Raw genomic sequence first — 26,318 nt, forward strand, 5'->3', positions numbered from 1 at the left:
AAAAATGAAACTTCTTAGAAAATGAGAATATGCCACCTAAATTTGCAAAAGCTTAAATGAAGTTAGACTCTGCTACCCCCTTCACAATGAAAATCATCGTGATTCTACTCAAGACTCTTCTCAAAACGCAGCCATATTTTTATAATGTAGAAAGACAAGATTTTTCTAGAAAGAGAACAACATCATTTGTCTTACTGTCCTAATGACAACGCTCCCTTAGGTGAGCATGCAGAACACTTCCTGACCCACTTAAGAGATTCAGCCCATCTGACAAAGTTCTTCACTTCTCATTCTTCTCCCTCCAGAGGCCAGCCTGTGATTTTGAAAGCATACAGTGAAGTGCAGAATACTGACTGTAACCTCATTTGGTCCAAAGTACCAGACACATAAACACTGTAACAAAGTTCAATGAGGCCAGTCACCAAAGACATCTTGACACCTTTCAGTAAGAAGGAAAGGAACTTCCAGTTGAGAGCTGGGAGTTAAAGTAGGCTCTCTGAAGAGATATTAAGGTAGAGCTCTCACCAAACAAGTGCTCTTTTTAAAATGTCCTACAAGAAAGGCCCTAAGTCTAACCTGCTGGTGAAATGGAAAGAGGTTCTGCTGAATATAGCAAACCATCATGAAAATACCATATTATAAACCCAAGTGACTGGTAGCTTTATTATGATTGGAGCAAAAATCAGTTTTATTCTATGGTTGTACTGCATCTCTTGCAAGCTTTAATAACAATTAATAACAAAATAACAAAGGTAACTCTTCCCATAAAAAGTTAGGTATTTAAATTAAGATATAACACCAAGTGGGGATCAGAAAAGCATTCCATTATGAAATATGGGACTGCTCTATGGGACAGAAACTGTTTTTCATCTGTGACTGTAGTAGATTGAAGGAAAAAAACCTTAATGTTTAGTGAGGAGGCTAAGGTTAGGTGTTATGAAAACTCTTCTACTCAGCAGAAGTAAACTGTGGAGGCTGGGGGGGCTCTTTGCTAGCCCTCTTGTTTAAACAAAACACAGTCAGAGATGGAGAGGGACTTAATACCCAGGCAGATGGTGGAAAGACAAGGGGGAATGGTTTTAAACTAACAGAGAAGGGATTTAGGTTAGATGTTAGGAAGAAACTTCTTACTGTGAGTATGGTGAGGCACTGGAACAGGCTGCCCAGAGAAGCTGTGGATTCCCTATCCCTGGAAGTGCTGAAGGCCAGGTTGGACGCAGCCTTGAGCAACCTGATCTAGCAACTGGCTTCCCTGCCCCTGTCAGGGGGATTGGAATGAGATCATCCTTAAGGTCCCTTCCAAACCAAACCACTCTTTGCTGCTGTGATCAAAGGGCCTTGATTACTTGATTGCATTTAATCTCTTACTAATTATCAGTCTGCCTCAGACAGTGAATGTGTTCTACAGTTTATGCTGCGAAGAGGAGTCATGCTGCTCTCTGTGAACCAGGTTTGATGTGCTAAGTCCCTAATAGTGGTGTCTGGGTTGTTTGGGATCTAAAGCACCCTGTCACTTTTCAAATAACAAAGCATTTGTAAGCACCAAGAATTTCAGTGATGTTCATTAGCAGGAAGATTCCAACTGACAGGTCTGTACACGTGCTTCTTTAATAGCATGATGCCATTTAGTCATTAAAAATAATGCCAGATTCCTGATTTCTTAAAAAACCCAGGATACCACACCCCATCCAGTGCAGAGGTATTAAAATTCCTATTTTTCATATCTCAAAACAAGAGAGCTGTTTCTTTGCTTTATGATTGTGATTCCATGTTGCTTTAAGCACTGGTGTCTATTTGCAGTCCTTGTACCTATTCATGGATAAAAGCACGACAGTTTATTTTTAGTGAACTTTTTTTCCAAGTAGTTTTATTTTAAAGCCTGGCTAATCTTTGCTGCACCACAGACAAGGCTGATCTCTTGATAAATCTTTGCTTAGATTGGTGGCTGAGCAAGACGACACCGAGTGCTTTTTCAGTTAATCCTCTTTTACATCTACCTTTAGAAGAGGGTAAGGAAGACACCGAAAGAACCACACAGCATGCAACATTTCCCTGGGATCCTAGGACAGCCTGGAAAGATGGGGCAGCCACATGCATTTAGTTGTCTTCTCTTTCTTACCACAGCCTTTTCAGCAGCTCTGCAATGGATGATTTTGTTAGCTCTGTCTGCAATTACTGACTGCATCTCAAAGAAAGAGGAAAACATGAATCAGATTTACGTGCTCAGATTTTCTTACTTTTATCATAGCCTCTCTAAATAGGATGTTGGAAAAAAACAGCTGAGGGAGAAACAAGTTCCATTAACAGAATGGTGCATCTTTGGATACATACTATTGTGGACTTTTATTATATAATAAAAACAGTACCAAAGCCACCAACAGTCTTAGAAATCTTTCTCCTGGAGTCTGTGACTGACAATTACACAGTCTGAGCCTGTGAGACAGACACAGTGAGACCTCTTTTGTGTTCACAGCCTTGTAGCTGCTGAGTGCCCCCTTCCCTTGTACTGGGAAACATGATGCTATGATTATTGCAGGTGGCATAAAGGCAAGGGTCACTTGGACATCATGCAATAAAAATTAGAAGGGATTTCTCTAGTGCAAGGGAGGTCCCAGAGGCAGAAATACGCATGTATGCACAGAAGACATATGGGTACAAGAAAAACTATTTTGCACAGTAAAGAGTTATGAGATGGACAAATAGTTGACTCCATCTGTCCTGGAAGTGACAACCTAGACCTTGGATTACTCCTGGCTGTGTAAAGACCAAATATGTTTTCCTAATCTGTGCTGGAGTAATGGCCATGTGGAAAGCAGGGGAGCTCTGGCAGGCACCTCTCCATTTCACCATGTCTCAGGGCACAGACCATAGTCTGATTTTCTTCAGTAAGAAAAAACCCTTGGCTTCAGCTTCCTGATGTGCTCTGCAGACAGGAAGAATGCCGTCTTTATTCTTCCAAGTAATCTCACAGGGACTGCTTGTAAGAGGAGGCATTGCAAAACCAGGCTTGAACTCTTCTGCCCCATGCTTAAGTAATTTCCTTTCCATTTCACAGAGGGAACTAAGATACAAGTACAAGAAAACACTGGATCATTCAGTTTTTGGTGAAATGACACCTAGATGTACTATTCAGCCTGAGATGTTTATTGAACTCTGGGCAGTGAAATGCCTTGAAAGTGCGAGTAAAGGTCTCTATAAATATTTGAATAAATCTTATAAACCAGGCTATAGCTGTAGCATTTTGCCTTTCTTGGGGTATGAATTTTGTCTCTTAATTCCCCTGGCCAATCTTCCTAATGCTTCTGCAGGGAAATCAGCTGAGTGGGGTAGGGCTTAACACACGGTAACCTTCAGAGAGTCTGGTGGCCATCAGCTGTCTGCAAGGGATGGCTAAACTGGCTGCAGGACAGAGGAAAATATACAAGTGTTAGGGATGGGTGGAGACTAGCAAAAAGCAGCATTGCTCTTACAATCAGAACTTCTGGGGTTTCTGGTAATTCTCTATTTTTAACTCAGTCATGAAGCAATGACTACATCCAAACCAGTATGTGTTTATTACAGCCAGCCCCTGTGGGCTGAGTGGTAATCAACACAGAGCAAAAAATATGTATCATCCCCAAACTTTGTGGGTTTTCATGAAGGTTTACTGATTTTTATTTCTTCTGTTTATCCTTCTCTTTCCTTTTTTTTTTCCCCTTTCCTTTTTTTTTTTTCTTCTTTGGTTTTTCAACCCGATTTATAATGTTTCCATTTCAAGTCACAGGCAAGAGGGAGTTGCCTTGAATATTCCTGAATCACGACTTTATCTGGGTTTACTGAATAGCTAAAATATCTGCTAAGGACAACCCCACTGCTAATGTTATGGCCCCACACATTCCCCACAGGCCTCCTCCTTCCCTCCCCACTATCCAGTTTTCAGTGGATTCCATTTCAGGGTCACTCCTTGGCCTCAGTAGGATCATTTCCAGCCATGGACTGCACCCCACCTGAGGAAGGAGTAGTTTCTTTCCTGTCAAGAGATGGCTTTGGAGCAGTGGCACAGATAATGCAGTGATGAAGAAACTGAAGATAAGCAAGTGATCCCCTCTCTGTTGTGCACACTGAATATGTCAAGTGTGGGGAAGGTCTCAAAACCCTAGGACAATAGGATCCCACTGCAGAAGAAAAGGTAGAGCAGGGTATTTTTCAATTTGACCTTTCTTTCAAATAAAAGTCTAAGGCAGATGTCCTAGTAGATTATCTGGGCACTTCCTGAGCAATTCAGATGGTATGCCTTGTGATGTCGCAGTCACTTGTCCAGCCTGTTCATTAAAATTTTAAGGAATTTATCTTCCACTGCTTCCCCTAAAAATGTCCAAAACTGTCTAATGAATCTTGTCATTAATACATAAATACATGCATGCATTTGGATTTTTTTTCAGTAAATTCAAGTTAATTTTTCCCTTGTTTGGTTTTTTGGTTTTTTTTTTTTTTAATCTGAATATTCCTAGTTATATCTCATGAGGACCAAGCAAATAAATTAATTTCCTTTCTTCACAGTACAAATATTTTTCTCAACCTGCAGCATTATATCTCAGCTCAGAGTCCAGCAGTAGAATGTCCTCAGATAAGCACAGGCTACTTTCTTAAAATATTAAAGTAGAAATTTCTCTTTCCCATGGCAGCAATTGTAAAGACTAGCTCTTCTACTCTCTCTGTCAGCCTAGGACAGAAAACTGACTTCTAACAAAAACCTGACAGAGAGCAGGAGTCTGTGCTTTGAACTACAGGTTTTCCAAGAAACTTACTGTGCTTCCACTCATTTGAGTTCAGCTGGTTGGCCTGATCTGTTCCCAGCTTTGCTGAACAGCTGAAGTCTTCCATTCCCTCTGAAATTCCCATTTTCCCACATTTACCTCTACAAAGGTGCAGTGAAGCATGATCTGACTTGAACCATTGGCAAGAAAGTTGCCTACTCTTCAGTTTATTGCTTTCCCTAGAAATAAAACAATGTCATCTGATATGCACAGGCAACTTACTAACAACATTAATTTCACTATTTCTCCTTCCCATGGCAGTAACAATAAAGGCTAGCTCTGCTTCTCCCTCTAATTTTGTAGCCTAGGATAGAAAATTTATTTCTAACAAAAACCTGACAAAAGGCAGGAGTCTGTGCTTTGAGCTATAAGTTTATCCAAGAAACTTGCTGTGCTGCCACTCATTAATGTCAGCTGGTTGGCCTGATCTGCTCCCAGCTTTGTTGAACAGATGAATTCCCTTATTCCTTCTGAAATGGGATCACACGTTTACCTCTATAAAGCTGCAACGAAGCACGACCTGACTTGAATAGTTGGCAAGAAAACTGCCTACTCTTCAGTTTATTGCATTTTCCTAGAAATGATCAATGCCACCTGCCAGGAGTCTCGGCAAAGTGAAGCATCCCACACCACTGATTCTTTGATTTTATCTTTTTTTTTTCCAAAGGACTCATTAAAAGCTTGTGATGGACAGACAGGCAGATATAGCTCTTGTCTGCTTGGCTGATGAGGTTAAAGTATCTGTTCTAGACCCTCAGATAGGGATTTCAAACCCTGAGTGTAAAATCTGTCTTTGGTCTCGTTCCTGCATATCAAAGCCTAGATGTAGAGTCAAGAAATGACAAGAAGAGATGTGGAAAAATCTGAGCTAGAATAGATCACAATAATAGTTATCAGCCTACAGTGATGTCTGAGTATATCAGACATCACAACGTGAAAAGTTTGGGTTGGGCTAAGACTTTGATTAAGCTGCATAGCCCTACAACAAGCTCTGGTTTTGACCCAAAGACACAAATTCCTGTTCACTTTGGGAATGAAAGGTCTCTTATCTCGAGCCACAAACCAAATCCCTTAGTGAGTAAAGACTAAAGACAAATCTGAATAACCAAATAAATCTGACTGTAAGAAAAAATAAGAAAAATTGTTAAGTAGGATCACACCAATAAAGGGTTTTAAAGAAGTAAAGACTCACAACAGCAGTTATGTAGAGCCTTTTGAAAAAAACAAGCATTTTGTCAACAAATTCTGTAAGCTTCAAGCAGTTGTCTGACCCTCTGGAGAACAGCTGCTGCCCATGCCAATCCCAGAACACAGAAGTACAGGTTGATCTTGCTATTAAAGGTCGAAAAAACTGTCCTCAAATAATGCCACTGGCATATTTCATTTCCAAGTGAATTTTCCCTTTATTTTCATGATGATTTTCATACTAAGTCCTAAATGAATTTCCGGGAAATACTATAAAATAAAATGCTTTAAGCATTTTTGGGAGAGGGAAGATCTGAGCAAGTAAAACCCACTATGAAAACTCTTAATAAATAGTGCAAAACCAGAATTTCAGAGCTCATCAATATAGGTTCCATTTTCTTATAATATTAGAACACTAAAAACTTTCCTTACATATGTATTGGTCAAAAAAATAGTTTGGATTACTGAATGTACAAAAACCCCTTAAAAGTCTTCTCCAATACTTTTGCAACCATGACAACTCTGCACAGAAAAGCTGTATCAAAAACTAGCAGGCATCCAAATATTCCCCTAAACTTTGATTTTTATAGTTACCACCTAAGTTTAATCTAAAACTGTAATTTTTTTAATGTCAGGAGGTATCTTGTATTAAAAGAAAAATTAAACCAAACGTATTTTGCATTGGAATTTTGAAGTTCAGAGAAAGAAATTCTCTTTTAAACATAACCCATTCTGTCTCTTTGTGGTTAGAAAAACTGTTAGAACTGCTTAAAGCTTGAGAGTAGGAGACAAAGCTCCAGTGAGCTTTTATATATTATTTTATATATATAATTTTATATATTTATATATAAAATATATAAAGAAAAAAATGTCTTAGAGCTTACCAAATATACTCTGAAATCCCAGTGCTACCAAACTGTTGCACTCTTTTCTCAGTAAAACATACGACACCACAGCGATCAGGAACAGAACTTAACATTTTCTGCTGCTGAAAACCACTAATAATTTGAACAGTGTATGTCTTGACAAAGGGCAGGTAGATGTATGTACACCGAAGCTGAGGTTGCCCCATAAAACACACATACAACACTGCCCATGAACGATGGACTGTCTTTATAAATTGCAGGCAAGCAGAAGGTCACATCTCTGCTGACATAAGCTGACAAAGCTGTACTGAAATCAGTAGAGTGATGATCAGTGGACACAAGCAGAAAATACATCTCACTGTCTTCAAAGTTACCTGCCTGAGAGAAAGTAACAAGAAACACTCTTTGTTTCCATTTTCTGTCTCACTGCAGTTCCTGGAAAAGCCTTGTTTGGTTTCATGTTAACATTATAATAGGATCTGTTTCTCCTAGTGAAGGACCAGTCGTATATGGACAGAAATGCACTCACACAACCACCTCCAATGTTGAGTTAGAACAGCTTCAGTCTGTGTCCTTTGGCCAGAAAAGTCTGTGTCACATTTTTGCACAGCTCCTTCAGCTCCCTGGAGCATAAAAGCAAGTCAGAAGGAACGGTGACAGGTACATGGTTTGCTTTGTGGTGCTGACCATGATTTCAGAAAAAGTGTCTTGTAGTTTAGGCCATTTTTACCAGCTTGAAATAATTATTCTTTATAACAACACATAATTCGTTCATGTGCATGAGTCGCGCACATGTTGTCAGCCTTGCTTCTCTAATGGGGCCACTCCTCTATGACGGATGGAGCAACAGCACGGTATAATATCGCAACATCTCTTATTTTGGGAGAGGCACAAGTAATTTTACACAGTGGAGGGTGTTGGTGTTGCAACTGAGTGGAACTGGATGCCTAAGGGAGGGGAATTGGGATCATTCTTGGACTCAGTCCAGCCTGACTCGGCTGTGACTGAAATGCACAACCATGAACGGCAGTTTTGTGATATATGCAAAAGGAGTGATTTCAGTTCCTACAAAACAGTCCCACAAACCACAAAAACATTACTTGTGGCAGACACAGCAGGGAGCAGCCAAAGGATAAATATCTGTTGGGACTGCATCCGCTCCCTCCAAAAGGCAAGATGGGATTTTTCAAGCATATGCAAATCAGATGCTTGTACATTTGGAGGCCTCTTTAAAAGATTGTACTGAAGCAGCACTGAGACTTTCCTGCCCATGGAGAAATACCAACCCAAATCTATTCTTCTGGCTGCTCATTTAGCATCCTTCATGAGCACAGAATTCACACTGACCTAGAGGAGACAACAAGCATGCTCAAAGTAAAGCCATCAGGTAACTATGGTTCAGTTTAAAATCTAAGGCTAGGAGAGAAACAAAACTCAGAGAAACCACATATGACTAAGATCTAAAAGGCAAATGAAGAGAAAAGAGAAGCTCAGCAGACATGTATTTCTGATGAGTTGTGAACAAGATAGTAGGAAGAAGAGAGTAACAGGTAGGAGAAGTTAATTCATAATCTCTTATGTTGCACTAGAATATGACAATCCACATTAAAAGTTTTAAGTGCACTACGGTATCTAATTGTCTAGACAGAACTTTAGTTTGGCAGGGTTCAGGTTCTTGTCTGAAGACCTGACAGAGATCAGATCTCAGGTCAGCACAAGCACATCCTTCCTGCTCCACCAGACAAGGTGCTCTGGGGTCAGCCTGCAGAAGGGCTGCTGCACCCCCACCCTGACTGCCAGGGCTCAACAGCGTGAGGAAAGCAAACAGACTGCCCCTGCTCAGGCTGACCAGAGTGCTTACCATGGCACACAGGCCACTTTGACAGACCAAGCCCTGGACTAATGCAGCAGCACAACACTCCTGACTGGAATTGCCCTACATCCCTCCAGCCCAGAGCAGAGGCAGCAGTCTCAGTACAGCAAGGGGTTGAAAGATCTGCATCTTGAGGCTAACTATATGAAGAGGCAATAGCTAAGTTTCAGCTCTCTAAATCTATTTCTGACCAAGCCCACCTCTTTCTGTACCTCAAGCATCCACCCATACATCCCAATCTGCATTTTACCAGCATGTTATCTTAAAAGCAGCAGCATTAAGCAAACAGGGAGGAACAGCGATTGGTCTTTCTCCACTTCTTAAAAAATGTGATTAGCTGAGTTTGATGATATGAACTATCTTTCTATTCTGCTCTGGGAAGCAAACAAACAAACAAACAAAAAATTACAGATATAAAGTTCAAACTATGTCATATTTTCTATTATAAAGCAGATCTGAGTACTGGGAATTCTGTCTTTTTAATACAGTGAATCTTTGCTCTCCATCTACTAGCAGAATCGAATTTCAGGTTTGTATTTTCTTACGACAGGAAAAAATGTCACTCCACAACTGCAGTTTAGAAGTTGAATTATCGGTGTATTACTAAATGGAGTTTCATTAGCCTATTTACAGTATTTCACTATAGAAAAAAAGTTCATTTATCATATGCGAGCACTTTCCTCACAGCCTCACTAAGGAAGCATCTATTTGGCTTGTTTTGGTTTTCTCAAGTCATCTTTTTTTTAGTGTTAATTACACCCTCCCATACAGCCCTGTGAGTCCCTGTGGTTATGTATTACTGTACAGTGGCATTTACTGTTAACAAAATGCTCTGTGAAGGGAAAACTGGGAAATACCACATAAATGGTACTGAGCTTTACCTGTTTGGGGTTGTTTTCTCCACTGAATCACAAGCAATCATGCACTATTTTTTTGTAAATGTCCTGCTCCTTTTACACCCACAGCACGAGGGAACTGTGCCACAGAGGCAACAAGGCAAAGTCTGAAACATGGGAAGAAAGTGTGGCTCTGACACTACTGTATTTCTAAGACAAGGATGAGTCAAATTAATTTCATGCACAACATCCAGTGGCTTTATTAACTGCCAGGCTCAAACCTGCTGTGTCTCATGTACTGCTAGCTGGTAGTCAGAAACAAGAAGAGTCAAAATCAATTCTTCAACCCCATCTCCTGGCCTCATTTGGGCAGTCCCGTTTAGGACCAAGCTGAGGAAAACAGAGCTGCTGAAACTCAAAGTGCACTGAAAGAGGATGTGATTTTTTTGAGGGAGGCAGCAAAGCTTTTCCAATTCTAAAGGCTACTTGCTGGATCTCTATACTTTCAAGGTATAGTCAGTTACTTTCCCTTTGCTGTGGGGTAATCTTATCTGTGTGAAGAATTACTGCAGAGCAGCTCATTCACAGCCCATTAGCAAATAACTTGCTTCACAGAAGGCAAGCCCATACATTTCCAGACAGAGTGAAGGACTTCTAAAGAAAGACTTTCAGATAACAGGTAATCCAGCAAAGCATTAGAATTTACATATGACACATATAATGTATTCTATGAAAGTCTGGGCTTGAGCAAAAAGACCAGCATGTTCCACCAATACTGCTTTTTTGCTGCCAGCCACACTGGCAATAGTCTCACTGAAGGAAGAGTAAGACTGAAACAAAATTTTCCACTATTGCAAGTGATGAGAAATGATTGCCAGAAGATGGCCAAATAGCCAGAGCAATCTCTACTGGCAAACCCAAATAAATGATGCAAAGCTGGCCAAGAGAGCTGCAATTAAATATGCACCACCCTCCTCACATTCCTTTGTAATTAATTTTTATTTGCTCTTGCAAAAAGTAAAGATCTAGGAAGTAACCAACAGGCAGAATACCCACCTTGCACCTATTAAAAGTATTTGTTTAGCACTGTGAAAATCCTAGAATGCACTTTTTTCGTCACTTCCTTTTCAATTAAAACCTGACACTTGTATAATGAATTAGTTCTAGCAACTATCAAGTCTGATTCTAGTTCAGGTGACCAACTATTGCCAAGGGTCTGAAAAAATTATGGCATAGAGGCTTATAGTGTAAACAGAAGAGAGTAGGTAGCCAGCACCGTCAAATCCTGCTGTAGTTTTTGTCAGGGGTCACTACTTGATCAGTTAAAAAAATTGAGACTGAAAAATTTTCAGATCTGAAGGGTGCTAAAATGTTTGGGGAAACTTGTGGGACAGTAGATGTGAACAGTGATGTGCATGTGATGTGGACATTTGCACGCACAGTCACTGAGAACACACACTCATACATGTTTATGAGTCTGCCAAGAACCACCAAGGAGTGCAGTGCAGCGAGGGTCTTCAGAACAAGCTCTGAACGTACAGGCATTAAACAAGATGTACAAAACTTCCACTTTGGATGTGAATGAGTGATTTTATAAGACTAGTGGATTTAAGGCTAAAATCTGGAGTCTTTTCTGTTCCACATACATAATCTGAGTATTTCAAAAGGAATTAACAAGTGTAATTCTTGAACAGAAGGATACTCATCTGAGAAAACAGAAAGATAACGTAACAGCTCAGCCATTCCTCTACCACCTTCTCCAAACACTGGACAAAGGAAATGTTGAGGAGAAAATACAAGATAAGGATGTCTAGTACACTCACCAGCCATTATAAACAACCTCAAAGTTTTGAAAATTAAAACACCTGCTAGAATATTCTAATTTATACTGGGATGGGACTGTGAAGATCACTCTCACAGTGCTCAAATTCTTCTTTTACACTGAACTTGACCATGATTAAGAGAATTTCACAATAAAACTTTAAGAAAGGTGTTTTGAGCTCAGTAATACCCAGACAGACGAACCAAATGATAGCTAGGCCCTCTTTGCTTGTATGTAAATTTTTCAATATATCAAATGGGACAATTTACAACTATGCCATGTTTGTCAGTTATGTCCTAGGGACACCTGACAATTTAGTGCCAGATTACCACTTGGGATATAACAGTGACTGCATGTTTGAATGTGTTTCTTGTCTGTCTGTAAAACATCTTCCGTGTCTCAGTACACACAAGGCCATCTTCTTTAAACAAGAAAGACAATTCACAACAATAATTTATGGGAAATTTCAAGAAAACACACTACTCTTTTCTTTCACTCTTTCTCATGTAAAAAATTATTTTTCTAGGGTGTGATCTTGCTTATTCAACTGATATAATAACTTCTCAGTCTTCTGCTACTCTAGACAGAACATCCTGCAAGACAGAAGCTAAAGTTATGTCAAAAGCTTAAGTTATTAGGAAGTAACTATATGTTGAAACATGACACATTATTCCAGGAAACTGTTAAAGGAACAGCCAGCTTCAGATAGGTTTTGACTTCTCTGTTCCTGAGTACTCTTATGAAACAGTCTGCAAAACAGACAGTGATGGAAGATTAGCAAAATGCAATAACCTAATCACCTGCCAATAGAGATCTTTCCATTCCAGCTTTTGATGTACATTTGGCACTACTGTATTTCCCATCAATAGGAAATGTCCCATCTATCTTTTAGGTATGTGCTCTTGTTGTCTAAAAGCCTAGATTTACAAATCAGCCACTCTTAATAAACCCATCAGTTCACAGTGCTTATAAACAGCAGTTCTGAGAAAGGCAGTCTGCCTCTAAAAATGAATCATGATTGTCAAGTTTACAAATAATTTAAGCTTCAGCTTGGGAAAAAAAAAATAATACTGAGAGAAAGCAAAAGGAGAATCCAAGCTTTCCCAAACAATTCAACAAATGTATAGACAATATTTTCATAAGAGGAGGGAAACCACTGCAGGTCCACACAAGGAAGTAAATTGAGCACCTCATCTGGTCTCCATCTGCTCTAGTGAAGCAGAGCAAAAGAATAACCAGCATCACCCGGGATGAAAAACATGGGAAACAGAGAGTTTTGCATTGCCTGACTGGCCATGGTGACAGGGCAGTTTTCCTATCCACAGCGGCAGATTCTGGTGTGACAGGGAGCAAACTTCACATCTTAACTCTCCACCTATGAAGATGAGAGTATGTTACTTCTCCTAAGCTGTCTCTGATTTCTTTGTCAACATAAGAAGATAAATTAGGAGATATTATTCTTCCTGCACATGCAATTTTAGCCACCAAGAGGCACATCTTAGGCACACTGGTATCACATCATAACTAATAAAGACTGGAGAAATAACACCTCTATGTAGCTGCTCTTGATATATCATAGATGAGAAGGGAGGTTGACCAAACTATCATCTTTCTTGATGGCAGAGAGAGTATAAATAGAGGGTAACTGGCTAGTCATTAAAATCCTCCTTCCCTTTCCTTTTTCTCCTTCTTGGAAACAATGAAGAAACAGCATTTGGCAGTTACTGTGATATCCTCATAGTGTCCAAAATTATGAAAACACACACAGGATGGTGGGTGTATGGACAGTGAGTAACCCAGGGCAGTTACCAGGCATTGACACACAGGTAAAAGATGGCAATTAATGCATGTCCCTCTTTCCAGTTCTCACCCTTGCAGCCATGTCTGACCTCCAGGCAACAAGCACTGTTTCTGCAGCTTCAGTTTGATTTTTGATGTGCCTGTCCAACAACCCATACCCCATTCTGCCAGGGTCCTTTCATCAGCACTAACCAGCTTCCAAGTGATGGCGTTTAGTGCTCCCTTTGCAGAAGTGAAGCCAGTGGCTTTGATGTCAGAGCTCTAGCTTTTTCTTCTCATCATCTCCAGCACCCAGCAGGCTACGGCTGTCAGAAGCAGCCTAGCAATCTCAGACATGTGCTGACTGCCTAAATCCTCCTGTATTTGCATGAGGAAGAGGGATATGTCAGCTCTTACACTGATTCAGGCATCACAGTGTTTTTGTACCTTCAGTGCAGAGTCTGAATAGAAAATATTATGAACTGTTACCACCCAGTGGAATTAAACTGTCACTTAACACTTTTTCAAGTTCATTGTATCAATCCTACATTGTTGTTCCATCAATTTGTCAAGGAAGCCTATGCAATGAACAAGTTTTATATGCAGGCTGAATAGCATGACATACAGCAGAAAATCATTTGTACTTATCAAAACAAAGGGCAAACCCAGACTGAGTGATCCAGACACATGGGAAAACTTCACAAATTAAGTTTTATTGATTTTTGTGGTTTTATTGTTAGGGGCTACATTTGCTGGCTTTACAGGGTATTTTGGGAGCAAGTTTAAAATAGACAGAAATAAACACACAGGTATTCGAGCTTTTCTAAGACTACATCTTTGCTATTCCCTCAAGACATAAAAATGCATTCTTTTCTCCTGACTTGAACAATACATACAGGTTAACTAACAGGTATTTTGAATTAGAAACATTTATCTGTAGGTTAGTGAATAAATAACTCCTACAAATTGAGTTGGTTTTGGACTCCACCTTACTCCTGCCAATACCACAGCTGCTATATCAAAGGGCCATAACAACTGAGGATGTCTTTTTTTAGCTACAAAAATGCATCACACAAAGAGGTTCTAGGGATAAACACTGCCACACCTTCGCTGCAGCAGCTTTTTGGAGTTCTGTAAGAGAGCAGAAAACTACCTGTCTTTCTACTGCAAATGTATGTAACAATTAATATACAGCTGTGCTCTGACACCCAGCCCGGCTTTCAGACACTGTCAGTACAATGACAAAAGGCTCAATAGGATTGATCTCCTAAGATGCAGAGGATTCCAAAACATGCACAACTGCAAAACTGAAATACCTAAACAAAACAATGTACCTCCTTTGTGGAAAGACAAAATAGTGTAAGTATTGAAGAGCACTTGGTAACACAATACCTCCATCTAAGCCAGGAAGCTGTTCAGAAACCAGGTGGCCAGAACAGGATTCCTTCGGTGTGAATTTAGCTACATATGTTCCAGGTGTATGCTTCACAAATCCTTAACTGCAACTGATAGTAACACTATCATTATTAAATATTATTGAGGAAAAAAAGAAATGTCCTGGCAAAAATAATCACCATAAGGACCAACTAACATACTGGGATTTTCCCCTTTGCACTACAATCTTGTGACGACTGCCGGGCTACCAACAAAAATAAAGCTTACACAACCACCCTGTCCCTGTGGGTTTTATCTGTTTCCTGCTGCCCAGTAAGTCTTTCCACCTATTCACGGATTTCAAGCCAGACACAATTAGGGGATCAACATTCAAAAGACACTGAAGCCTCAGTTACGGAGTGAGAGTGAAGACTCCCCAGAGCTCCCCGAGTGAGGCTGCAGTGGGAGTTCAAGCTTTATTTGGTTTGCAAGGGTGCCACCGTGTGACACAAACCCGTTACCAGAAAAGGTGACAGGAATGCCCTCCTCAAGGCACTCCAGCAACTCACTTGAAGAGATGGTGACTGCTGTGAGGCCCTTCTGCCCTAAACATTGAACCCATTACCGTATCGTTCAGAAGATCCTCCCCAGGTTCCCCTTGGAAAGGGTTATTAGGAACCCCCTCCAGCAGACCACCAGGGAAAAGACACCTGCAAATGGGACAGGAACAAAAGCAAGAAGAAAAGCAACAGCTAATCCTGGAAGCAGCAGAAGGCTTCCTACTGAAGTGCTCTGGTATTACAGTGAGACAGCTTTTGTATGTTTTTGCCCTACAGTTGTGAAGGTTCCCCTGGCACTTTTATGTCAATAGAAATAGTATTTCCTGACAGTTTCCAACATGGGACACTGCAAAATGCCTGTTCTAAGTCCTCCTAAAATGTCGGGTGAGCGATTCTGATGTGTTTTTCACTACCTGACCTAAATTCTGTGATATAAATAGCAACCAGGTGTTAATTAATTCCCATATGCATGTGTGTATGTGGATGACATATGTTTATATACACGTGTGCTTTTCAGGACAAATCTTTTCTCAGTTACCACAGCAAAAGTAGGTCTTACACAGATAAGGACCAGATGCTTAATTAATGAGAGGACTTTCTGCCTCAAAGGAAGCGTACTAAACCATATATACTTGAGATGCAGCCTCTGCCATTGTATGCAGCCCAGAACCCTCTGCACACTTGGCATGAATTTGCAACAGAAGCCTCCACATTCTGTGTGACTGGAGACCATGGTCTGCTTCCAGTCACACTTTGCCCTTCAGCAGTCTGTGCTGCTCATGGCGAGTAGGCCAAGTACTGATCATTAGTGACTTACACAGACAAGTGACTTCAGGGCCAGGGCAACACCTCAGCTTGTGCCTGCAGAAGGAGCTGTGCTGCCAGCACACACATCAGCAGCCAGAAGACGATGACAGCCTGCCAGGGAACACCTGCCCACTGCAGAACACTTACCTGAGGCGTATCAGTGACCAGCTGAGGGTAGACTTATATTAGCAATTTAGTCCAAAGTGAGCTTCTGGAGTGAACTTCCTAAAGATGTCCACCTGCTGTGCTCTGGTTCATGCTAGGGAGCTGAATTACACTTGGATTAAGCTATACCAAGAGTGTACTACAGAAGCACACCTAAGGCTCTCCACACAGTAACCAGCACAGTGGGGACTTAGCAGGTCCAGCTATCTCTGTTGTGCTAGATTATTATTCATGTATACATAGCCTGAATCCAGTCTCATGAAAACTCAGTACATGGATGAGTATATTACAGGATGGTGTGCCAGCAGCACATGGCATCACAGCCATAGCCAAGAACTAGGATATGAAGATACGACATGGAGATTCTCTATACCATGTATTTGTCATGAACAGAGTCTCAGAACAGTTAAAAGGACCTCTGAAGAGCCTCTAGTCCACTCCCATAGCCCCAGCTACACATTATGTACATGTTGTCACTTTCTCAGTTAAGGAAGCCATGGTCCTAGGCAGTTGGTGGTTTGTAAAACCCACAAACACTGGCCCTAATTTTTGTACTCATAAGTAATGCTAATCTTATTTTTCCTTGCCTTGAGAAACAGCCTTTGAGACTGTATGGGCTGAACCTGGGATACAAAGGGTACCTGTGTCTGCCTGTGTGCTAGCCTGGCAGATCCATACTAGCGCTCTCCTGCACTCAAGATAATTAGCTGGACTAAGAGGCTGTCATTAGCTTGGATACATTACTGGACTAATACAGTTACACCACTTTCAGGATCTAAACTGGTCCCTGGTCACGTTGCTCCTCCAGATTGGAAACATGTACAAGAAGTGTTTGTCAACCACTCTAAGAGGGTGCTGCATCAGACACACCTGTCCAAAGGACTAGGAATGAGCAGGTTTGTTCCCTGCAGCTGCCAGCCAGCCTTTGTGAATGATGTGCAGTGTCAGAAGCTCAGCAGGGCACGTGACTTGCTTAGAGGTGATCTCTGTGGTTGTCCTTGTGAGAGAGACAATCTCCAAGAGCCAAACTTCATTCAGCTGCTGCATAAATGACAGCACAGAAAGTACAAGAAACAGTTGGAAAGGCAAACACCAGGGGTTCCTGCCTCAAGGGAGATGAAGTCCACCATCTGGAAACCACATGGTATGGCTTGAGGAGGCCACAAGTCAGTCAGAAGTGCAGTCATTCCCAGATGTGAAGCACAAATCTGGCAGTAGGGCTAAGTGATACTAACTTGAAAATGACAGAGATGTGAACTAGCAGGTGATGTAACTCCTCTTAGACTAATTTACCTGTTTTCCCTGGGGTAAATGAATGCATTAACACTTTTGACAAGTATCAGTTTGAATGCAGGTTTTACTTTTAACCCTTGTAAGTGTTCTAGTACCAAATTGATCATTTTCTCACACAGATTTTACACTTGGATACATCTCTGATTATTCTCAATATGCCAAAGAGCTGACAGATTAAATTTAAGCTTGCTCCAAAATACCTACTTCAGAGGTGCTGTCCATTATCCTCTTCTTAGGGATGCAGTTGATAGTGAGCTATCAGGGAATAAGAAAAAACTCGATGGATGGGGCTCAAAGACCTTGACTTTGGGAGTGGCAGTAGCATCCTGCTCACTGAACATTCAGGCAGGCAGCCTCTATGCGTCCATACAGTTACCAGTACTAAAAACCAACACTGCAAAACTGCAGTTGTGAAAATCAACACTGCAAAATATACTTGCAGGGTGTGAGATTGACAGAAAAAAAAAAAAGGCTCAAATCTTCCAGGAAATTTTGGAAGCAACACGACTGATCCAGCTGAAGACAGAATCAGATACGCCTTTTTATGCAGCCTGCAGAAACGGAGGATGAGGGAGGACTTTATTCCTCTCTATGGCTCTCTAAGAGGAGATTGTTGGCACTTCGAAAAACACAAAAAAAGACAAATATTGTCTTAGTCTACTCAAAACATTTCCTTAATAAATAGTGAAATATTTTCCTTTGCATTGGAGGCCTCACCATTTTAGTGTTCTTAACTGAAGCAGAAACTAAGAATTTATTTTTGAAAAGTAAAAATTAAATTGGTTTTGTTTTTAAAATCTCATTCTGTCTTCTTTTCTTTAAAATGCTTCAATGAATTTGATTTCTCAGATGCAGCAGTGAACCTGAAATACTGCATTTTCTTGAATTCCACGCTGCTCTCCTAAAGATGCCTGTAATTAGCAGGAGTATTCCTTTATTCTTTTATGTCTTGGTCCTTTTTTAGTTCTTCCATGCAAAGATCCCCAATTTGGAATTGCTTACATATGATCAAAGATGCTGAAGATAAAAGTTAGAAAATATGATGAGCTTTGAACTTAGTCTGTTTTCTTTCCTAAGGACTGAAATGTAGTTAATTGTCTTAAAACTTTAAGCACACTGAGAGCCTTTAAATTAATACAGAAGTAGGATTAAGTATCTAAAAGCACACTTATTTTATTGCTTGTATGCCTCTGGTAATAGCATTTTAAAGTAAGGAGCTGGAGGCTAAAATTGGGTGAAACATTGTATTGAGTTGGTGAAAGAGGAGTTTCATTAGTGGATGGACAATTACAGAGATGATGGATTCAACAGATCCAGCCAGTGCTCTCAAGAAATCATTAATAGCTCTAAATAGCAGGCATTGTAACACATTCTGCCAGTGAAGGGAATTAAATCCCACAGAAAATGGAAAGGTATTACACAAGAAGGTACTGAAGATGAAGGGCCCCTTGCTAGCACTGTGCCTTCACCCACACCCCTCACACACACACACACACACACTGCTTCGGCAGGGAGACAACTCTGTAAGACACGGCCAAACACTGCAGGCTCTTGCTAGTGTGGGATCCGTGTCCACACACAGTCCCAGCGTTCCCACTGTCACCTGTACCACAAAGGAACCCACATGCCAACCACACTGCCTCTGAAAGAGGACAGAGCTTTAATGTTACTCTTTTTCAACTGAAAAACTGTGACCCTTTAAACACACAAATTTACAGTTTTTAGCGGTCTTCATTGGGGCAGCCCATAGATCAAGGGGAAATGAAGAAGAGAAAATTATATGCAATAATTTGCTACTACAGCAATGCAGTACTGCTTTGTATGCTGACTTCTCAGAGAACTGTACACAGACATCTACCTGTATGTCCACGAAGAAGGCTGAACACACACATTTATCTCACAGAAACCTATGGTAAGATAAGATTTTTGAAAACTTTAGTCATTGTTTAAGGAAACACCGTCTCCCTTCAGGCTTCATATATCTAATCCAATAATACAACCCACTCTTTCCAAAAAGCTCAAAATAAATAAGCACCTGTAGACTTATTAATCCTTGAGTGTCTATAAAATTATCTGAATATGTATAAAAATGGAGTTACTGTCTAGGTGCTAACTTTTTTTGGAAAGGGTATCTCAAGGCCAGAGTGAAGGTTGGAGCCATGAGAACTACTGTGTAGTTTAAGGATCACGAGTTGTCTTCTGTAAAGCCTAATTGTCTTTTACTGAAATTGATGAGAGATTTGCAATTGACAACAGTGAAATGAGGTCAGAGCCACAGCTGATATGACTAATTACCAAGCTACATTCACTCCATCTGTCCCACAAAACAGAAAGAGCATAGGGTGAAACATCTCCATCCTATGCTGGTGCTCATCAAATCGTCCATAAAAACAACAGTGAGCGCACTTGGAAGATTTCATCCTCCGAAGTATCTAAACATTTGTGCCAGAATAATTCCTCAAGTTTTTATGCAGAGGAATTTTGTGGGTGAATTACAGAAAAAGAACTCAGATGACAAGAAATGTGTGGGTGTGCTTGTTGTATATATTGTGGCAGATCCTGAAAACCCACTCTCCTATGTAGGTGCCTGAACCCTACGATGAAATGCCAAGTTAGTTTTCCTGACTCACCTAGGTGTGTCATGTTGTCTCCAGGCCAGGTGCATAACATATGCTGGAAATCTCCCTTTCAGGCTTTTGACAATGCAGCAAATGGTTTATGACTCCTGCTCCAAGATCCAAAACCATCACAGCTGCATGACTAAAATAATAATCCTGTGCAGTAAATTAATTCTTAATGTTCAAATTTGTTCAAAAAAATGTTGACAGGTTAACTTGCATTCACAGAGCTTTATGCCAGTAAGGTATTAATTATTTGTGCCTCCTGTATTAACTTATGTTGACTAATAACCACCCATCTACAGCTAATATAAAACCTATGTGGGTTCCACAGCTATGGCCAATTTTGGAGAAATCAAATCATATGCTCTCCGGTGCAAACCAAACTTTTATTGTTTGGTGATCTGGTAGCACAGATAAACAGCACTCCTGAGACTGGGACTGCAGTTTCAGAGACAGTGCAACTTGTGATGAAGATAGGAGTATCTATAGAAGAATGTGGAAACAACCAAGTTTGGGGAGGAAGAATGTACCTCAGTTGAGGTGGTTTTTTTTTTGTTTCCTCCTACGAAAGATATTGATAGAGTCAAATACCAAGGCGGGGATCTCCGTACCTGCCATGCAGAACAGGAGCGCTGCATTTGTGCCATTTCTTATTACATGAACACCATTTATATTGTATTCTATTACATCTTATAGATATTATAATATTTATATATATAATAATATTTTATAATAATATAATTAATATTAATATAATAATATTCTATATAATATATTTATTATAGAACTGAGAAGCACTATTTCACTAATCAAACCACAACACTAAGCAATCTCCCAGACTTCTGTCTATTCAAACATAGCAATGTTTCACACTTCACTAATTTATTTTGCAGCAGGGTACGTACACACACACACACACACACAGATGTGCCCATTAGCCGTGCATCACAAATCTGAATGAATGACATCTCTGTGCTTTTCATAAATCTTCCCTGGGACCACTCTCCGGAACTGAGACCAAAGGAAGTGGAAGAGCCCATATCAGTATTATTAACCTCTGCAAAACACGGCGATGACACCCAAAGTGCCCACTGGGAATGGCCACTGGCCCCTGCTGACTCCCTAACTGTGCCCATGGAGCAGGAGAGGGCTGTCCAGGCAAAGGCACGGGGCTGCCCTGAGGCTGACCTGCACACAGAGGGCTGAGTTCCCGGCTCAGGCACCTGCTCTGCCTCTGTTTAAATTGCTTCTATAGATGCAGTGATAGTGTCTCCTAGTGGCTATATTCCTGAAGGAGTGGACCCTAATCCAAACTTCACACCTGAAACTCCTCCTCTTTAGAGGCATACAAAATACAAACACATCTCTAGATCTTTAGAGTATCTACATCAGCACTCTGGAAGGGTTGTTTTTTTTTAAAAAAATACAAAACCAGCAAAACAGTAGCAAGGTACTCCATTCTTTCCCTTTTGTAAGACTAGAGAGTGAGATAAGAGCCACAATAAAACCATGTGAAGCAAGGACTTTGCTCAGAGGTCTGAAGGTAAGCATGGGCACCAACCAACCAGAGTCAATCTCATGTAACCCTGTAAAGGCAAAGAAAATGCTGAGATGTTCTGCTTTGGTAAATCTCCATAGATCAACCCACCACATACTGAGCCCTACACCAGACAGCACATTCTGTGGGTATGGACTCATGCTCTGGGATCTTTGAACCACGCTAAGCACTCGTGAAAGGCGATGCCAGCACAGATCAGAAAGCCAGGTCTCCCAGCAGCATCCCACGTGCAGTCATGGCCAGCAGAGGACGTTTAAGCAGAACATAAAAACAAGAAACCTTGAACTGTATCCATATCTGGTGCCAGCCCTTCCTCCTTGAACAAGCTATTTTCCATTTTCAGCACCAGCTAAACACCAAAAACCCATCTTAGTAATGAGATCTGTATCAGGGGTGTAAACCAAAACCCCACTAGCTGGAGCTACAGTAAGATAGACCCAGAGGGCACATGGGTCTGATTTTGCCATGTGTTGAATGTTTTTGTTGAATGTTTCCTTCTCATTTTCTTCCAACTGAAGTTTCCCATTGTTGACCATCCTCTTGGAACAGAAAGATTTGTGCAGCAAATTTCCATACATGGATAAGCTTAATCAAATAAGATATTGAATGAAAAAGAAAAGAATGACTGGAAAGGCACAGGCAAGGAAATCTTTCCTACCAAATCCTGTCTGCAAGTGACGACTAACTCTTAACAATGGAGCACAGATTTACCTTCCTCTGTACATCAGGGCCTTTTGTTGTTTATTAAACATCCTGTCACACACCTGACATCCTCACATTGAAGATTTTACATAAGCTTCCCTGTTAGAAAAGTAGTAAGTCACTACAAAAATGGCTGTAGTTGGAGCAGCAGTTTTAACACCACAAAATAAAACCTTTATATACTTTTGATTTCAACTAACATATCTAGCAGAACATCTCACGAGCAACTAGACGTAAATATGGAGTGTATCCCTTTGTTCCCACCTCCAGCAGACCCTTCTCCATGTACCTGTGTGTGCCCATTACTGCAAGCAGAGCAGAGTTTCTGCCACCATTCTTATATTGTGCCAGTGCTGATGGAAAGCATTTCTTGAACAAGGTCCAGTCAATATTCACTTTCCCTGATGATCCTTTTGGTGCCTTGGTTTGCTGACCTTGACACCAGAGAGAAAGCTAATCTCTACCCTCAGCTTTTCACTTGAGTGGAGAGAAAGATGAGAATTCAGTTTTGGAAGAGGTTCTTACTGGTAAACACAGATTGAGAATTGAAATGCTTCCCACTCAACTTCTTTTTCCACACCTCCTTCAGCTGTCACAGACCACTAACTGAATCATACCAAACAATAATTTCAGTTTGACTTAGTCTAGGTAAATTTCCTACAAGGTTTGAAAACAAGGCCTAAACTTCTAGTTTCTTTTCTCACCCTGACAATTTAGCTCTGTTCCATAAGAAAAACAAAAGCATGCATCTACTGAAGCTTTTCTGGTTTTGGTACTCTGATCTTTTGTAGCCTGCCTATTCAGTCAAATTCCTTTGAAAGCACCTCTCTTTCTACACACATTTAAAACCTCCTTTCATCCAAAGTTGACAGATCTCTCCAACACAGCCACCTCTTATTAAACTCCTGTACAATTGGTCCCACCTTCCACCACTGGTCCAAAACAAGCACAGACCTCTGTGGCCACCTCATGTGGGAATACAAACAGCAGATGACTGCACCATACAGAGGAGAGTGATAGTTGCGGTAGTCCAAGGATACAGAAGGGAAAGATCTGCAACCCTAGACTGGTCCTTCCACCTCTGAACTTCTTCCTCATGTCTCTGATCATTTGTTGACAGTATCTAGTTAAATAGAGGAAATGCTACATAGGGCAGATTAAACTGCTGGGCTGCCGCCAAAACAAAAATGTACAAATTCAGTGCAGAAATTCCCTGCAAAGGTAAGGCAATAGCAATTGATAAATTAATGAGTTCTGTCACAGTCCTGTGAAAAGCCAGAGCCCTATGTATTTCTCCTCTGTTAGACTGAGGGATTGTCATTTTTCCAAAGCAACCCAAAACAATACTTTCTAACCTTCCATTCCTCCTAAATCAACTGCTTGGGGGCCACTGCACAGACAGCCAGTTTCCTCTTCTTACCAGGTAATGGGACACTTGTGTGCACACCCTCCCAGACATGTGTTGGGTTATTTAAATCAGCTCAGCAAGTCTTTTAGCCTGAGAGACACAAAGGCAATATAAACAGAGCTTTCTTTTGCACTCTGTCCTTAGAGAGTCCTATCCTGAGCAGATCATGCTGATACAACATGACAACATCCAGGGATAAAGGGGAGGCTCACACTAAACACAGTCTAATACTAGGTAGTGTTATAAGAGGGCAAGCAGAGATCAACGAAATCTTTTCTTTCCTACTACCAGCAAGTCTGTAAACTGAACAAGCCCCCTACCTCATCAGAGAGCCATGAAGCGGGAGACTCCTGCAATCCTGGCATGGGTAGGGACAACTGTTTCCTTCCAAGGGACACTACCAGAGCTGAACTGTGTTTGCTTTTCTCTAAAGCCTCTTGTAGAACCCTTTGCCCTTCCCAGCATTTCTCTTGCTAGAACTTTAACGCATTTGGCACAGAACTGCAAAATTGCACAACTCCTCAAGAAGTTGGATTTGTTTGTTGCCTTTTGAAGGGATGGCTGGGGGGGACAGGTTTTCGATTCTTTTTTAAATTATAATATTAATTAATATTACTATTATTATTTTTATTAACACTACTATTATATTTAGGAAGAAGCTTCCCCCTCCCTTTTGAGTGAAGCATTCACTTGTACTCCTCTTTCAGGCAGGTGGTTCAAGCTTGATCTGCCCTCCAGGGGTTAAATAAAGAAGTGATGGGAAGGAAAACCCAAGACCTTTTCAGTGGCTCATATTTGAAATTTTTTCCCTCGCTCTCTTCTATATGTGGATCGTCTGCTTCTCGTTTCCTCTCGCTCCCTAATTATTCTGTTAGGGAATGGCGAGGGGCAAGGATTAACAATGAAGCAGATGACAGGAAACTGTTACCAAAAGAACAATGCCGGGCATCTCCCCCATCCTCCCGTTCCTCCCACCCAAGAGATGGTCCCCCTCACCCTTCTGTCGATGCCATGGCTCCGAAAAACCCCCTGTCTTCTCAAGGGTCCAAGGGATTAATTTGGACAGCGGGGCGCGAAGGAGGTTGGCTCTTTGGTATAACCCTCGCTCACGTCTGGGAAGGAGCACGCAATTCCTTGTAATCCTGGGGGCTCCGCAGGGCGAGGATCCGGCAGCTCCGCTCCTCGGCTCTCCCCCACCCCGCCGTCCCAGAGCAGGCTCTCGGTGCCCCGGGGACCGGCGCTGCTGCGCCGCGGCCGCCCAGCAGTGGCCGGCGGGGCGAGGAGGCGCTGGCACCTGGGCTGCGATCCCCGGCGCCCTCCCCTCGCCGCGGGGAGCGTGTGCGTGTGTGCGCGGCTGTGTGCGAGAGCTGGGGGGCGACTTCACATCGGCGCGGCGCTGGCTGAGGCTGGATTGGAAGGTTTAGCCCTCGAGCCGTGGATTTGCAGTCAATCCCTCTCTATTTTAGGCACGGGCTGACATCACGAGCCGTTGTTACTCCTATAAATCCCCCCCAACAGCTCCTTGGCAGCGGCGGGGGGGGGGGGGGGGGGGGGGGGGGGCGGCGAGCCCCTCGCAGGGGGAGGGCCGGGCGCCGCCGACCGCCACCGCCTCCCGGGGCAGGCTCGGGACTCGGGGAGCCGGCCGGGAGCCGCGGGAAGGCGCGATCCCGCAGGCACACACGCACAGCCCCGCTCGGGCCGTCCGCCTGCCGCCGCGCTCCCGCACGTGTCCCGGCGAGCGGCCCGGCGCTGGGGCGGCTGCGGCGTCCCGCAGCCCGGCGCTCGGGGCTGCGCCCCCGCAGCCGCGGCACCTGCCCCGCCGCGCCGAGGCGGCAGCAGCCTCCCGGGGGGCCCGGCCCGGCCGGCCGCTGTCCGCGCCGAGCTGTCCCACCGGGCCGACCGGGGCTCGCTGCCCCCCGGCCGCAGGGACGCGCAGGGCGCGGCGCGGGGCCGTGCTGCCCCCTGCCGGGCGGTGCGCGCCGCGGCGCCCGGGCCCCACCTGCCGCCGGCGGCCCCTCAGGCCCGGCCCTGGCCCGGGATGGGCCGCCGGCCCGCCTGTGGCCGCAGCCTCTCCTCACGCCTCGCCCGGGCTCTCCCCGTGCCCCTACCTGTGCCGCCCCGCCACGGCCGGGAGCCGCGCGTGGCCGTGGGCCGGCGGACCCGGGCCCGGGGGTCGCCCGAGGCATTTTTGCAGCGTAGGGGCGGAATTTTCTGTCCTGTTCTGTAGCCGCACTCACGTGCCGGCGCACAGAACGCCCGTGTCACGCACAGACACTGCCACACACCTTCGGTCCCGTCTCCCTCAGCTGGGACTCTGCCCACCAGCCTCAGTGCTGTCTTTCCATCGGAGTCTGACCAACCTGATGTCCCGTTTCACAGGGAACAAACATTTCTGCCACAGCTCGTTCCCTCCGCACCGAGGAGGTGGCACAGAAAGCCATCAGCCATGCGGAAGCCCCTGACACGATAAGGAGCTGGGAGGCTGCAGGGATTGCACAGCTGAGCAAAGCCTGCCTGACCCTCCGCACCACTCCCACTCCCCCAGGATGCTTTTCCTGCAACTAAGCCAATTCCATTTACTTGGCCTTAAAAAATAGCAGGATGCAGCCTATCACGCAATCCCCAGTCCTAATCAAATACACATTTTTTTTTCTTGTAATCTTACCATGGACG

General features: G+C 42.7%; 1 protein-coding gene across 1 annotated transcript in view; it reads right to left on the minus strand.

The window, feature by feature from the left end:
* SLC1A2 (solute carrier family 1 member 2) overlaps positions 1-24,989 on the minus strand; it is an 80,545-nt gene extending 55,556 nt beyond the window's left edge. Inside the window, exon 1 of the mRNA XM_058829571.1 lies at positions 24,642-24,989. Within this exon, the coding sequence (XP_058685554.1) occupies positions 24,642-24,658 (17 nt within the window). The 5' untranslated portion in view covers positions 24,659-24,989. The remainder of the gene's footprint in view (positions 1-24,641) is intronic.
* Positions 24,990-26,318: the final 1,329 nt, after the last annotated feature.

Source organism: Poecile atricapillus, chromosome 1, assembly GCF_030490865.1.
Source record: "Poecile atricapillus isolate bPoeAtr1 chromosome 1, bPoeAtr1.hap1, whole genome shotgun sequence".
In the NCBI taxonomy this organism is placed as follows: Eukaryota; Metazoa; Chordata; class Aves; order Passeriformes; family Paridae; genus Poecile; species Poecile atricapillus.